A 16,325-nucleotide genomic window follows, 5' to 3' on the forward strand; every position below is an offset into this window, starting at 1 on the left:
GACGGACCAGAGTCAGACATCTGGAAACTTTTGAAACTAGGGTAAAGCTTCCCAGATGGAAAAATATGTGAAGTCAAAAGGTTGGGAATCAGGAAGGACGACAAACTAATTGGGGGAAGGAGGCGACCACAGTGGAAGAAGATCATAGTAGAGAAGAGCAAAGAAAGCTTATCGAAACGTTCTGCGTCAGGGATTCTCCTCCTGAAGAGGACCTGGACAGGAAGAGGAAAACGAAGGGATTAACAAGTTTGGGAATACAAAACGGAACCTACCAGCAACAACATTAGACAGAACTGAAACGCATGCTCAGGTAAAATCTTTTGTAATGGAAAAATAGTATTTGCACAGATGTATTTCATCATTCCAAATAAAATGAGACTCTCTAATGATTCCCTTTTATTTGTAGATCTCCTTAGATACATGTGGCTGTCAAAGTACTATCATTTTCTAAACCAACAGAGAAAATAATTGCGCAGCCTACCTAACAAAGACAAACTGCCATTCATATGTATGTTTCTTTGGAAAATTATCAATTAAAATACAACAAATTCCATGTGCACCAAAACTATGCTCACATACGTTAACATAAACCCTCGTGTAAATTGATAAATGGTGCCTTTTAAATGATGCATGTTGCATGTATGTAAGTACGTTAAGACATTTTCAGCAACTTCTGTTTTGTTAAATTGTCTTACAATGTTTTACAGTAAAACATCAGTCCTGAGACCCCTCCAACCTCTCAATGATGAATATCTGCACCAGCTCTCCCTCATGCGGTCCAATAAATCATTTTGAATCGCAGAGGGGAGGAACATTCATCAAATGCTTAATCCAAAAATTCCTCAATATCCTTGGGGAAATCGTGGCCACCCATCTTTCCTAGGATCACTAATATACATGTTAGTTTTGTTTACAATAATGTCAAAGGGGGGCAGGTGGGGCAACATATACAGTACTGGGCCTTCAGTGACCTAATCCACCTCTTAATAACACCATCACGTCCCAAAAATAATGTACAAAAACGTTGCACATGTATAACTATGTGTGGCATTAAAAACGAGATATTCCTTATTTAAGGATGAAAGCCATTATTACTAAAGGAAGAAACACAGTTACCTTTATCTTCCAATACATCACCTCCAAACACCCCCAAACCTCTATAATCATTGTAGTGTATAAACCACAATATAGCAGCTCACAATCAATATATATCTAATAACATGACAAAAACATCCACATTTTAAATAAAGCGGCACGGTGGCCGACTGGTTAGAGCGTCAGCCTCACAGTTCTGAGGTGCGGGGTTCAATCCCCGTCCCCGCCTGTGTGGAGTTTGCATGTTCTCCCCGTGCCTGCGTGGGTTTTCTCCGGGCACTCCGGTTTCCTCCCACATCCCAAAAACATGCATTCATTGGAGACGCTAAATTGCCCGTAGGCATGACTGTGAGTGCGAATGGTTGTTTGTTTCTATGTGCCCTGCGATTGGCTGGCAACCAGTTCAGGGTGTACCCCGCCTCCTGCCCGATGACAGCTGGGATAGGCTCCAGCACCCCCGCGACCCTAGTGAGGAGAAGCGGCTCAGAAAATGGATGGATGGATGGATTTTAAATAAAGTACATTGCACTGACCGGAGATGCTGATGGAGATGCAGCAGACCTCCTTTTCTCCTGCCTGTCTGTGGAAGCTAGCTCATACATAGCTCTGAAAGTGCCCAAAAAATCTTTTTCGGGGTTGAAAACAAGCCAGACAGTGATATGTTGGTTGACTTAGCCCCACAAAGTAGAGTAAAAAAAAATAAAAAAAATTAACGGAAAAAATGTGGCCTTGAAAATGAATTTTTAATTATGTCCAAAATTGTCCTTTTCAGTAAATCAATTCTCATACACATATTCAGCTCAACCAATCAGAGGACTATATACTGTAGCTGAACCAATCAGAGGACGAGAAAAATACCAACATGACTCAGCCTTGCGTGGGGGCGCAAAGTGGTGAATCTAAAATCTGATTGGTTAGACCATTTCAACGGTGTATGTGTGCTTGAGTTGGTTGACGCCAGGATGTGGGATTCTGAAGGCCTTGGGCAGATTACATTTACATGGCAACACATAAAATCTGATTGGACAAAAAAAAAAAATTATAATAATTGTACATATACAGCACTGTACATGACTGGAATTTGAGCAAATCACAAGCACACATGCTATGAAATGAAGACAAAAGGAAATAAATTAATATATATTATTATATATAATATATACATATATGTTTTATTACATATATTATAATACATACTATAAATAATTAATACTTTTATTAAGTTGTAATAAACAACGCCCGCGACCCTAGTGAGGAGAAGCGGCTACAAAAAAAAGTTATTATACTAGCATCATTTTTGAAAATCAAATGATTAAGTGATTAAAAGTTTTGAAAAAGTTAGTAAAGGAAAAAAAATCTTGGAATGTGGCAATTTTTTCGTGGATATACTGTGATTTATTTTGAATTCCCAACCATTTCAGTTACATGGCATTGATCTTGCCTATACTGTATATGCCATACTACATCTTTGCATATATGTGCATAATCTGCATAACAAACTTTGTTATGTGATCATTTTCCCCTACGTCTGTGATAAAAATAAGAATTAAGATGAACTATGATGGCACCCAAAGTTGTTTGTGCAGTTATAAACTGGTCAAATATCAACTAAATTAGCCACACTTTAAAAAAGATAGAAATTGCACAAACACTTTACTAAAACAAGCCCATTTACCGGATACTGTATTTCAAATCTACTTCAATGATCAATGCTGAATGCTAAAACCTGAATTAAAAGCACTCCATTTTTTTTTTTTTAATTAAATGATATTTAGTAGTTCACTGATGGTGCAGTGGTACACTCGCCTGACTTTGGTGTGGGCAGCGTGGGTTCAGTTCCCACTCAGTGACGGTGTGAATATGAGTGCGAATGGTTCTCCATGTGTATATGTGCTATGCGACTAACTGGCGACCAGTTCAGAGTGTAGTCTGCCTTTCGCCCGTAGTCAGCTGGGATAGGCTCCAGTGCCCCTCAACCCTAACCAGGATAAGCTGTGTTGAAAATAGATGGATGGATATTTAGTCGCTATTTACCTTGTCAGACCTGCAACAACTTTCTCAGGCATCTGAAGGAAAAAATAAGGGTTTTAAATACACTTTACAAAAATGAAATAAAAATAAGACTTCCAATATAATATATTGCAATTCATGGTCTAATTTGACATCTTACCACTACTAAAATCATATTAAATGCATGAATACCATTGGAAGTGCTATTGACATACCTTGACAGTTTAGAAGGTAATTGTTCACGCAACATATAACGTATATGTTCCAGTGTGGCAGATAATCACTCATCTGAACCCATCCATCCATTTTCTGTACCACTTATCCTCACTAGGGTCGCGGGCGTGCTGGAGCCTATCCCAGCTATCTTCGGGGCGAGAGGAGGGGTCCACCCTGAACTGGTCGGCAGCCAATCGCAGGGCACATATAAACAAACAACAATTCACACACACATTCACCTCCTACGGGCAATTTAGAGTCTTCAATTAACCTACCACGCATGTTTTTTAGGGATGTGGGAGGAAGCTGGAGTACACATTTCAAAATGTAAATTGGGATGTGATGAGTGATGTGAACACAATAATCGCTGTTAAACCAAATAGACAAAACAAAATGTCAGTGCTTACTACACTCTACTAGTAGTTAGCTGATGGGCGCTCCTTTGTGGGTGACAAGTTTCCTGCGTCCATGGGAAATGCCTTCAGTCGTATAATTAGGTCTATTGGGGAGGGAAGGGAGCTTCCTTCCTGTCAGCAGTTTGAGTTCTTGTTTGAGGTCACTCGTCAGAGAGAAGACCACTCGGGCTCACATACACAGACGGATGTATGGACAAAAGTCACACAGTTATAGCGCTGTTGGCCAAGTTGGGGCTATTCAAACCAACTAGTGACGACCAAGAAATGTCTCCACACTAAGCAGGCATGACAAAGGAAACACAACCAGAGCATGCTGACTGATAAAGCTATACTGTGCAACAGGGACGTGCACAGACATTTTGTGGGGCAGGGGCTCAAGTGAGGAAAAAGGGTACCTCTTGTAATTTATTAATTTTCTACGCTTTGCCGTTTCCTGACACTCCTTTTCCTTCCTTTTCTAGATATGTTCTTTTGTTTGGAGTTGTGCTGCAGACAGTATTTAAATGAATTGTTTTATTACTTTTGAGCTTGTCAGGGTCAGGTGTTGGAGGCAAGGCAAAACATGGAGGGTCCAAGTGCAGGGAAAAAAAGGGAGGCAAGGCAGGAGTGCAGGAATCTCAAAAAAGGTATTTTAATTTCAAAAACAAAAGAATGCAAACAAGGATCATGGAGCAAACGCTAAATTAACAAAGTCCCCAAAAATCGTAATTCAAAGTAACAGGGAAACCATATGTTGCAACTGATGACAATGCAGCAACAGGGATGAATAGAAACCAGGGAACTAAATACAAACAAATTGACGAGCTAATGAGGAACACCTGGACAAGACGAGTGACTGGAGGGAGCTGATTGGTCAACACAATGTAGAGGGCTGATGAGAACAGGTGGAAACAAAAACCTAACGAGCATAAGACATTAACATGGGTCAAAGGAAACAAGACATATATATATATATATATATATATAAAACCCCACACCATCATGTTCTCACCTCCGAACTTCACTGTTGGTAGGATGTTTTTCGGGTGATGCAGTGCCATTTCTCCTCCAAACATGGTGTGCATTATGGCAATATAGGGAAGACTGCAGATTTGACAACTGGCCAGAAGACCATCATTGAGTGCTACGTCCAAGCATATCAATGGAAAATCTAGTGGAATAACAAAATGTGTCAAAGATGCACCAGCAAAAGGCCCGCGGCCGCCCCGTGGCTGGGAAGCTAAGAAGCCAGCCAAAAACACAAGAGGAAAAAATAAAAGAGCCAGAAAACACACGAGTGCCAGGGTTAAGTACCCCAGGGGCGTGTTGAAGAGGGACGGAGAAGACCAGACCCATCAGCTTGAATCTTGTCTACAAATTTCATAAAATGGGTTTAAAATTGGCGGCACGGTGGCCGATTGGTTAGAGCGTCAGCCTCACAGTTCTGAGGTGTGGGGTTCAATCCCCGGCCCCGCCTGTGTGGAGTTTGCATGTTCTCCCCGTGCCTGTGTGGGTTTTCTCCAGGCACTCCGGTTTCCTCCCACATCCCAAAAACATGCATGAATTGGTGACTCTAAATTGCCCGTAGGTGTGAATGTGTGTGCGACTGGTTGTTTGTTTGTATGTGCCCTGCGATTGGCTGGCAACCAGTTCAGGGTGTACCCTGCCTCCTGCCTGATGATAGCTGGGATTGGCTCCAGCGTGCCCGCGACCCGAGTGAGGAGAAGCAGCTCAGCAAATGGATGGATGGCTTTAAAATCATACATTAATATTAAAATAATCTCAGTTTGGTACTCTCTTTACTCACAGGTCAAGCACATGGAACATTTATACTTTAGTTTTGGCAAATCCACTGCTCATGATTCAAATCACATTTCATGCTGCTGGGAGTCAAATCAAGACAAACAATTCTCAAAATTTCACAGCTGCGTTTTTAAAGTAGGCACAATGACACAGACGTCAGGGCATAATTTTGGAATAATTCTGCAGAGTTCGTGAAATATCAAAACAGACATTTTTCCTTGGTTAAAGATCAAATAAGAGGCCGCCCGGATCGACTTTGGTGGGTGGCACCATGCGCACACGTTTGAATATTAAGCAAAGAGTTTGTTGCTGTATTTTCATCCCATCGTCAATCAGTCCGTTTTGGCCTGTTGTGAGTTCAAACGAAGAAATGACTCTTTGATGACTGTAAACCCAGATTTCGGGGGGACCTGCTAATTACTTTAGGGTCCAAAGCGTCTTGTTGTGGGAGTCTCTCAGGAAGGCGGCTTCGAAGGCTACAGTTTATTAAACCGTGGGGAGCCACTGTGTCACCTCCATTTGCGGGGTGAATGTCCGCTACAGGTATTATCAAGAGTAAAATGAGGGTCACCAGACCCAAAAACAAAGAAGAAATCTGGGCTTGCATAATTCCCAGGCAATGCCACAGGCTGATTGGTTCAATGCCACGGCACATCGAGGCAGTGATGAAAGCAAATGGATTCCCAAACAAATATTGAAGATTAACATATCATTTTGAAAGTACTATATTTTGATTGATTTAATGTTACCCTAATTTCTACAAAAACTGAGAATGGTGATTTATTCACAGTATCAAATTTTTTTTAATTCCAGACTTCATGGGTTTTTTGAGCTGCAAGTATAATGGATGTAAAGATAAACAAATAAATACTTGCAATTGTTTAAATTGTGGGACCTGAATCTATAATATATGAAAGTTACACATTTTTAATGGGATTATGGAAATAAATAAACTTTTCCATGATATTCTATTTTTTTTGGAAAGGGTCTGGATATGTATGTATGTGTATATATATATGTGTGTGTGCGTGTGTGTGTGTGTGTGTGTGTGTGTATGTGTGTGTGTATGTGTGTGTGTTTTCACTCTTTTTTATATTGCAGCCATTTGTTAACATCATCAAAGTTCATTTTTTCCCTCATTAATGTATACACAGCACGTACAAAAAACGTAATTGTTGAAATTTCTGCTGATTTATTAAAAAAGAAAAATTGAAATATCACACAGTATTCAGACCCTTTGCTGTGACACTCATATATTTGCTGTCAATTTCTTCTGATCATCCTTAAAATGGTTCTGCACCTTCATTGGAGTCCAGCTGTATTTGATTATACTGATTGGACTTGATTAGGAAAGCCGTCTATATAAAACCTTACAGCTAACAGTGTATGTCAGAGCAAATGAGAATCATGAGGTCAAAGGGACTGCCTGAAGAGCTCAGAGACAGAATTGTGGCAAGGCACAGATCTGGCCAAGGTTACAAAAAAACTTCTGCTGCACTTTACGTTCCTAAGAGCACAGTGGCCTCCATAATCCTTAAATGGAAGACGTTTGGGATGACCAGAACCCTTCCGAGAGCTGACCGTCCGGCCAAACTGAGCAATTGGGGGAGAAGAGCCTTGGTGAGAGGGGTAAAGAAGAACCCAAAGTTCACTGTGGCTGAGCTCCAGAGATGCAGTCGGGAGATGGAAGAAAGTTCTAGAACGTCAACCATCACTGCAGCCCTCCACCAGTTGGGGCTTTATGGCAGAGTAGCTCGACAGTAACCTCTCCTCAATGCAAGACACATGAAAGCCCACATGGAATTTGCTTAAAAAAACACCTGAAGCACTCCAAGATGGTGTAAAATAAGATTCTCTGGTCTGATGAGACCAAGATATAAATTGTTGGGCTTAATTCTAAGCGGTCGGTATGTGTGGAGAAAACCAGGCACTGCTCATCACCTGTCCAATATAGTCCCAACAGTGAAGCATGGTGGTGGTGGCAGCATCATGCTGTGGGTGTGTTTTTCAGCTGCAGGGACAGGGCGACCAGTTGCAATTGAAGGAAAGATGAATGTGGCCAAGTACAGGGATATCCTCAATGAAAACCTTCTCCAGAGTGCTCAGAGCCACAGACTGGGCCGAAGGTTCACCTTCAAAAAAGACAATGACGCTAAGCACACAGCTAAAATACCGAAGGAGTGGCTTCAGAACAACTCCGTGACTGTTTTTGAATGGCCCAGTCAGAGCCCTGACTTAAACCCAATTGAGCATCTCTGGAAAGACCTGAAAATGGCTGCCCTCCAACGTTCACCATCAAACCTGACAGAACTGGAGAGGATCTACAAGGAGGAATTGCAGATGATCCCCAAATCCAGGTGTGAAAAACTTGTTGCATCATTCCCAAAAAGACTCATGGCTGTATTAGCTGTAAAGGGTGCTTCTACTAAATACTGAGCAAAGGGTCTGAATACTTATGGCTGTGTCATATTTCAGTGTTTCTTTTTTAATGAATCTCCAAAAATTTCAACAATTCCGTTTTTTTCTGTCAATATGGGGTGCTGTGTGTACATTCATGAGGACAAAAATTAACTTAAATGATTTTAGCGAATGGCTGCAATATAACAAAGAGTGAAAAATTTAAGTCTGAATACTTTCCGTACCCACTGTATATATACGTGTGTATATATATATATATATATATATATATATACACACACACACACATGCCATGTTTGATGCGAAAAAGTGGAGCGATGAGTGACAGTGATGATGCCTCATTCATTTGTAGCACAACTTTTACACTGTTTTTAATCAAGTCATTAAAACAACAAAGATAGTACTGGCCCAAAAAATTTGGTATACCATTAATATCTAATCCTGGCTAAAACATGGCATTATTGTAAACTGAAACATTATTAATGAGGTACTAACAGTTATAATAAGCTTTTATGTATTGCTAACGAAGTACAATGTACTGACACATTGTAAATATAAGGTAAGAGTACCCTTGTTTTAATCTTTCTGTGCTGTATTATGATGATTCTAAGTGTTACATTTTCCTGTGTTTCAGCGCACAGCTACTTATCTTCACAGGCAAGAAACCAATAAAGCCACAGCAACGCTATAAAAGACACTGTCCGTCCCATCGCTGTATTGACCTGCGGCGCATTTAGAGCAATAGAACATTCCATTTGTTTCTCCAGTCATTTGGAACATCTAGCCAGTAACAAATTAAGTGGTGTTTACGATAAAAGGATTATGGTTCTTCTTTTTGACTCATACTTTCATTCCAGGATGTCAGTGTCTCGCAAATGCTTGTGCTGCGTCAAATATGTGATGTTTGTCTTTAACCTCATCTTCTGGGTGAGTGAATCCCATACAGTAACATTTCAATGCAATATACTGTACATGCGTTGCTTGGTTGATGCTGATACTGTGTCTCCTAAACAGCTGGGAGGATGTGGATTGTTTGGCGTTGGAGTCTGGCTGTCCTTCACACAGTCCGAGTTTTCATCTCTTCCTCTATCCTTCCCATCGCTCTCGGCAGCCAATCTGCTGCTTGTTGCTGGCGGGATCACTATGGTAACGGGCTTCCTTGGCTGCCTCGGAGCCCTTAAGGAGCAACGCTGCCTGTTGTTCATGGTAGGACCACATATACAGTATAAGCACTCTTCCCTCAAATTTTTTGGAAGTTATGATGAAGATGTCAGTGTGGAAATGTTATTGATTGTCATGAAAAGGGTTGAAACTGCTCCCCTCTCCCTCTGTGCAGTTCTTTGTGATCCTGTTGCTCCTTGTCCTGACAGAAGTCGCTCTAGCACTGGTAATACACATCTTTCGAGATCGGGTGAGCTCACCACCTCCACACTTTTTTACTGTCACAGTGCAGTAGGCTGAGAAACTGGCACTTTGCATTGGTAGTGAGTAAAAGGGTTCTTTTAAAAAGGCAGGGGTTGAACATTAAAACAGTTATTTAGCAAATGAGAAACGACTATTCACTCCGGTATTGGAAATTGCTTGGTCGTATTGATTTGTTCAAGTCACTGATGGTGTAGTGGTACGTTCACCTGACTTTGATGCGGGTAGTGTGGGTTCAGCTCTCACTCAGTGATGGTGTGAATGTGAATGTGAATGTGAATGGTTGTCTGTGTCTATAATTGCCCTATGTCTGACTGGCGGCCAGTTCAGACTGCAGCGCCCCGTGACCCTGAACAGGAAAAGCGGTATTGAGAATGGATGGATGAGTGGATGATTTATTCATTCATATTTAATTAAGTTTTAATATGTTTTTATTGTGTTTTGTGCCACAATAAAAACAGCATGCTCATTATTTGACTATTTTGGACTTAAGCAAACATTCTTGGTGATATGTTCTTTTAACCAGCTGATATAAATAAATATACAGTGGCAGATTCAAATCAGGCCTCGCCTGTGTGGAGTTTGTATGTTCTCCCTGTGCCTGCGTGGGTTTTCTCCGGGTACTCCGGTTTCCTCCCACATTTCCTCAATGTACGCACAGCACGCCATTTTGACAGAAAAAAACGGAAGTTGAAATTTTTGCTGATTTATTAAAAAAGCAAAACTGATATATCACACAGCCATAAGTATTCAGACCCTTTGCTGTGACACTCATATATTTAACTTGGGTGCTGTCCATTTCTTCTGATCATCCTTGAGATGGTTCTACACCTTCATTGGAGTCCAGCTGTATTTGATTATACTGATTGGACTTGATTAGGAAAGCCACGCACCTGTCTATATAAGACCTTACAGCTCAGAGTGCATGTCAGAGCAAATGAGAATCATGAGGTCAAAGGAACTGTCTGAAGAGCTCAGAAACAGAATTGTGGCAAGGCACAGATCTGGCCAAGGTTACAACAAAAATTCTGCTGCACTTTATGTTCCTAAGAGCACAGTGGCCTCCATAATCCTTAAATGGAAGCCCTTTGGGACGACCAGAACTCTTTCTCGAGCTGACCGTCCGGCCAAACTGAGCAATTGGGGGAGAAGAGCCTTGGCGAGAGAGGTAAAGAACAACCCAAAGATCACTGTGGCTGAGTATGTATGTACCTTTCAGCGTTAATGGTGCCTTCACAGATGTGTAAGTTACCCATGCCATTGACAGTAACACAGCCCCATACCATCACAGATGATGGCTTTTGAACTTTGCGTCCATAACAGTCCGGATGGTTCTTTTCCTCTTTGGACACGACGTCCACAATTTTCAAGAACAATTTGAAATGTGGACTCGTCGGACCACAGAACACTTTTCCACTTTGCATCAGTCCATCTTAGATGAGCTCGGGCCCAGAGAAGCCGGCGGCGTTTCTGGGTGTTGTTGATAAATGGCTTTAGCTTTGCATAGTAAAGTTTCAAGTTGCAGTTACGGATGTAGCGCCGAACTGTATCTACTGACATTGGTTTTCTGAAGTGTTCCTAAACCCATGTGGTGATATACTTTACACATTGATGTCGGTTTTGAATGCAGTGCCGCCTGAGGGATCGAGGGTCACGGGCATTCAATGTTGGTTTTCGGCCTTGCCGCTTACATGCAGTGATTTCTCCAGATTTTCTGAACCTTTTGATGATGATATGGACTGTAGATGATGAAATCCCTAAATTCCTTGCAATTGTACATTGTCCTTAAACTGTTGGACTATTTTCTCACGCACTTGTTCACAAAGAGGTGAACCTCGCCCCATCTTTGCTTGTGAATGACTGAGCAATTCAGGGAAGCTCCTTTTACACCCACCCTCATGGCACCCACCTGTTCCCAATTAGTCTGTTCACCTGTGGGATGTTCCAAACAGGTGTTTGATGAGCATTCCTCAACTTTCTCAGTCTTTTTTGCCATCTGTCCCAGCTTTTTTGCAACATGTTGCAGCCATAAAATTCTAAGTTAATGATTATTTGCTAAAAACAATCAAGTTTATCAGTTTGAACATGAAATAACTTGTCTTTGTAGTGTATTCAATTAAATATAGGTTGAACATGATTTGCAAATCATTGTATTCTGCTTTTATTTATGTTTAACACAACGTCCCAACTTCATTGGAATTGGGGTTGTATTTTTAGGACACAAATATTGCTTACATTCTCTTCTGCACTGTCAAACAGCCACATAATATACCAACTTATTATGTTACGTACATTCTGTCTACAGTGCACATATTTTACAACAATAAAATGCAGTCCCAAATGATTGAATAAACATGAAATGTGTATTTTGTGGGTCATCATTTGATTTTGAGGAATTGATAGCACATGTAAGAATACTGTGGGAAATGTTATCGCTTAATAGACGAGACAGGACAAACACTTTGAGAGAAGATGAGAGGCAATTTAATACTTACATGTAGGGAGACAGTTCAAATACAACCAGATTCGTGGCTGTTCGGAAGTGCCTGTTTCTCAAGTCAAGTTACTGATAGAACCATGAACAGTTATCTTCTGTCTTGACGCAACTGGCACCACCAAACTTATCATGTTTTATCTGTTTTGTAATACTATGGTTTCAGAGCGACACAAGGAGACAGGAGGATGATGACCATTTTCTGTCTTCTTACCAGAGAAGAGTTGAGCTGGTGTTATAATTAATAGAATAGAATACATGCATTTTATGAGTGAAAAGATTATTTTTCTAAAGACACCCAAAATTCCACAAAGGAAGTGTTAGGATCTTTAAATCTCAGCAAAACAAATACAGCTAATGACTAAAACATTTTCAATAGACAATAAAAAAATTCCCCCAAATTTACTTGGAAAAGTTGATCAGGTAAAAAAAAAAAGTGTTTTTGTCTATATGTACAGCCATTTGTAATGCAGTAGTTAAGTGGAGCTGGTTTGGGATTGCTTTGGTTTGGGATTAACAGTCAACCAGCGCAGGGTGTAGTCCACCTTCTGAATCACCTTGAATATCCATCCATCCATTTTCTGAGCCGCTTCTCCTCACTAGGGTCGCGGGCGTGCTGGAGCCTATCCCAGCTGTCATCGGGCAGGAGGCGGGGTACACCCTGAACTGGTTGCCAGTCAATCGCAGGGCACATGGAAACAAACAACCATTCACACTCACAGTCATGCCTACGGGCAATTTAGAGTCTCCAATTAATGCATGTTTTTGGGATGTGGGAGGAAACCGGAGTGCCTGGAGAAAAACCATGCAGGCACGGGGAGAACATGCAAACTCCACACAGGCGGGGACGGGGATTGAACCCCGCACCTCAGAACTGCGAGGCTGACGCTCTAACCAGTCGGCCACCGTGCCGCCTCACCTTGAATATGCTCCATCCATACGGTGATACTCAAGGGAATTAGCGTATGGATTGGTGTTAATATTCCTTAATAGTATGCATACAGTTTTTTTGCCTACTCTTTTGTGATTTGAATGATCTGATACACTTTTCCCCTTTTCTTCCCAGCTGGATTCCAAAGCACAAGGTCAATTAAAGGAGGGAATGAAAAATTACGAATCACAACCTGGGTTGAAAAAATCTTGGGATAATGTCCAAAAAATGGTGAGCATAAAAAAAGACTTCTACAAACACAAATGAAGCAGTATTAAGACCACATTAAAAAGAAGAGAAAAATAATATATAGTCATTTTACAAGAAGGAACTTGGAAAGTTGTCATCTGAGACAAGCAGCAACTGTTTTACTTTAGGTCCTGCTCCATAATCCTTGCCTAATATAATTTCATTCCATGTTTATTTGAATGGGCACAGATGCTACAACATTAAAACTGAGGAACGAATCTGGACTGTACAACTTTACAGCATTTAAAGCTAATGCTAATTTCCAATGTCCGTGTCAAGAAGGGCTTTTAAACATGCATCCATTTTCTCAAACGATTATCTCAACTAAGTTATGAACAGAATCGGTGACAAAGGGCAGCCTTTTCCAACCCTCTCTGGAAACGAGTCCGACTTACTGCCGGCAATGTGGCCCAAACTCTGTCACCGGTCGTACAGGGACCGAACAGCCCGTATCAGGGGGTTCGGCATCCCATACTCCCAAAGCACCCACCACAGAGCTCCCCGAGGGACACGGTCAAACGCCTTCTCCAAGTCCACAAAACACATGAAGACTGGTTGGGCGAACTCCCATACAGCCTCGAGGACCCTGCTGAGGGTGTAGAGCTGGTCCACTGTTCCACGGCCAGGACGAAAACCACATTGCTCATGAATCTGAGATTCGACTTCCCGACAGACCCTCCTCTCCAGCACCCCTGAATAGACCTTACCAGGAAGGCTGTGGAGTGTGATCCCCCTGTAGTTGGAACACACCCTCCGGTCCCCCTTCTTAAAAAGGGGGACCACCACCCCAGTCTGCCAATCCAGAGGCACTGTCCCCAATGTCCACGCGATGTTGCAGAGGCGTGCCAACCAGGACAGCTCCACAACATCCAGAGCCTTAAGGAAGTCCGGGCAAATCTCATCCACCCCCGGGGCCTTGCTACCAAGGAGCTTTTTAACCACCTCGGTGACCTCAAACCCAGAGATAGGAGAGCCCGCCTCAGAGAAACCCAGATTCTGCCAGACATTCCCAGCAGACCCTCACAATACGTTTGGGCCTGCCAGGTCAGACTGGCATCTTCCCCCACCATCGGAGCCAACTCACCACCAGGTAGTGATCCGTTGACAGCTTCGTCCCCTCTCTTCACCCGAGTGTCCAAGATATGCGGCCGCAAGTCCGATGACATTACCACAAAGTCCATCATCGAACCTAGGGTGTCCTGGTGCCAAGTGCATGTGTGGACACCCTTATGTTTGAACATGGCGTGCATTATGGACAATCCGTGGTGAGCACAGAAGTACAATAACAGAATAATAACTTGGGTTCTGATCATTCCTCCCAATCACGCCCCTCCAGGTCTCACTGTCATTGGCCACGTGAGCATTGAAGTCCCCCAACAGAACAATGGAGTCCCCAGCAGGACCTCTCTCCAGCACCCCCTCCAAGGACTCCAAAAAGGGTGGGTACTCTGAACTGCTGTTTGGTGCATAGGCACAAACAACAGTCAGGACCCATCCCCACCCCCGAAGGAGGAGGGAGGCTACCCTCTCGTCTACTGGGATGAACCCCAATGTACAGGCGTGGAGCCGGGGGGCAATAAGTATACCCACACCTGCTCAGCGCCTCTCACCGTGGGCAACTCCAGAGTGGAAGAGAGTCCAACCCCTCTCGAGAGGACTGGTATCAGAGCTCAAGCTGTGTGTGGAGCCGAGCAACCTCCCACACCAGCTCAGGCTCCTTCCCTGCCAGAGAGGTGACGTTCCACGTCCCTAGAGCCTACTTCTGTAGCCGGGGATCGGATCGCCAAGGTCCCTGCCTTCGGTCACCGCCTAGCTCACAATGCACCCGACCCCTATGGCCCCTCCCACAGGTGGGATGGGAAGGGGGAACCATTTTACAAGGTTTTCTCAGAAAAGTTGCATTTTAAACATATCAAGAAATATGTTGATACACTGCTGTCTAAGTCTATTTAGTCAATATGAGTTTTTTTTCCCCGTCACATTAAACAGCTCATATTGATGATTATGCTGGACAATTTTATGGTGAGAAAATTATCATAAAGTATAACTTGATAAATGCCTCAACAGTCGCCAGTTTAATGCATGCAAGTTCATGTTGGAAATATTATGAGTTATAGTAATTCTTGCAAAACAACGTTTTTCTCAGTGGTACCTCGAAGTTTGACCAAAATTCTGGTTGAGCTATGACTAAGTCATCTTTCAAAACAAAATTTACCATTGAGATCAAATATATTTTTAATAATTCATTCCAGAGCGCAAACTTAGAATTCTGTACAGGCCATAACTTAGGTAAAATGTTAACATTAAAGTCAAGTCAACCATTCTAACAACAATCACTTAAAACAATAAAACACTCTTGAAAACACACTCAAATTATAAGACAGTGAAATACACAGCCCAGTCTAATGAGTACCACTAATAATATACTAATAATAATATGATGATGATTCAAATGCTATATTTTTCACTGCCATTAGTGTGGAACTTCAAGTTGTAAAACTTTTGAAGCATTTGAACTTCAAGGTACCACTCTATACAATACACATGAGTCATGTATTTGAGTTTTTTCACACTCCTCTCCCAGTTCAAATGTTGCGGCGTTACTAACAAAACCGACTGGTATGACGTGCTCAATGGAACACTGCCATCGTCCTGCTGCTCCGTCGGGATTGACCAATGTACTGACGGATGGAGTGAGGTTAGTTTCACGCTTGTTCATCTACAATTGGGTGTACGGGGGGGGATGTGGTTTCAAAATGACAAGTCTGATCCTCGCATATTAGAGCTAAATTTGCTCCAGATGCTTAAATACGGGGAACTGCACATTAACAGCACAAAAGAAGGTAGAATGTTCATGTTAATAGGACCACAACAAGTTAGTCAGGCTCCATACTTTCATACCATTGGACTGTTGCTATTGTGGTAAAAAGTGAACAGGGGGCTAATAATATATGAAACAAGAAATCAGGATGTCGCCGATCTTTGTCAACTGTTGGACTGCGAAGCCCTTTAATACAAATAAACTTCACTTGGCTATGGGCCTATTGTCAAAATCAAATATATAGATTTTCCTGTTTTTTAATTATTCTTTTGTATGCCGCTGACTATATAGGGCAATATAGTTTATAAAACTACTTGTACATGTAAATTTTGAGGCCGCTGTGGCTCAGTTGGTAGAGCGGGTTGTCCAGCCACTAACATGACAACATGACAATTTGACATCAGTAACCAGCAAGACAATTGAAAATCCCAGATTTCATTTGGGATAGGTTTCATGAAAAGGCGATGCGCT

The 16,325-nt window shown here is 42.0% G+C and overlaps 1 protein-coding gene across 2 annotated transcripts in view; it reads left to right on the plus strand.

The window, feature by feature from the left end:
- Nucleotides 1-16,325, plus strand: part of tspan4b (tetraspanin 4b) — a 23,076-nt gene continuing 6,751 nt past the window's right edge. For both annotated transcript variants that reach the window (XM_061748706.1, XM_061748705.1), the window contains exons 1-6: nucleotides 1-310; nucleotides 8,795-8,864; nucleotides 8,952-9,143; nucleotides 9,274-9,348; nucleotides 12,920-13,015; nucleotides 15,618-15,731. In XM_061748706.1, the coding sequence (XP_061604690.1) occupies nucleotides 303-310; nucleotides 8,795-8,864; nucleotides 8,952-9,143; nucleotides 9,274-9,348; nucleotides 12,920-13,015; nucleotides 15,618-15,731 (555 nt within the window). In that variant the 5' untranslated portion in view covers nucleotides 1-302. The remainder of the gene's footprint in view (nucleotides 311-8,794; nucleotides 8,865-8,951; nucleotides 9,144-9,273; nucleotides 9,349-12,919; nucleotides 13,016-15,617; nucleotides 15,732-16,325) is intronic.

This window comes from Phyllopteryx taeniolatus, chromosome 16 (genome assembly GCF_024500385.1).
Source record: "Phyllopteryx taeniolatus isolate TA_2022b chromosome 16, UOR_Ptae_1.2, whole genome shotgun sequence".
Taxonomy (NCBI): Eukaryota; Metazoa; Chordata; class Actinopteri; order Syngnathiformes; family Syngnathidae; genus Phyllopteryx; species Phyllopteryx taeniolatus.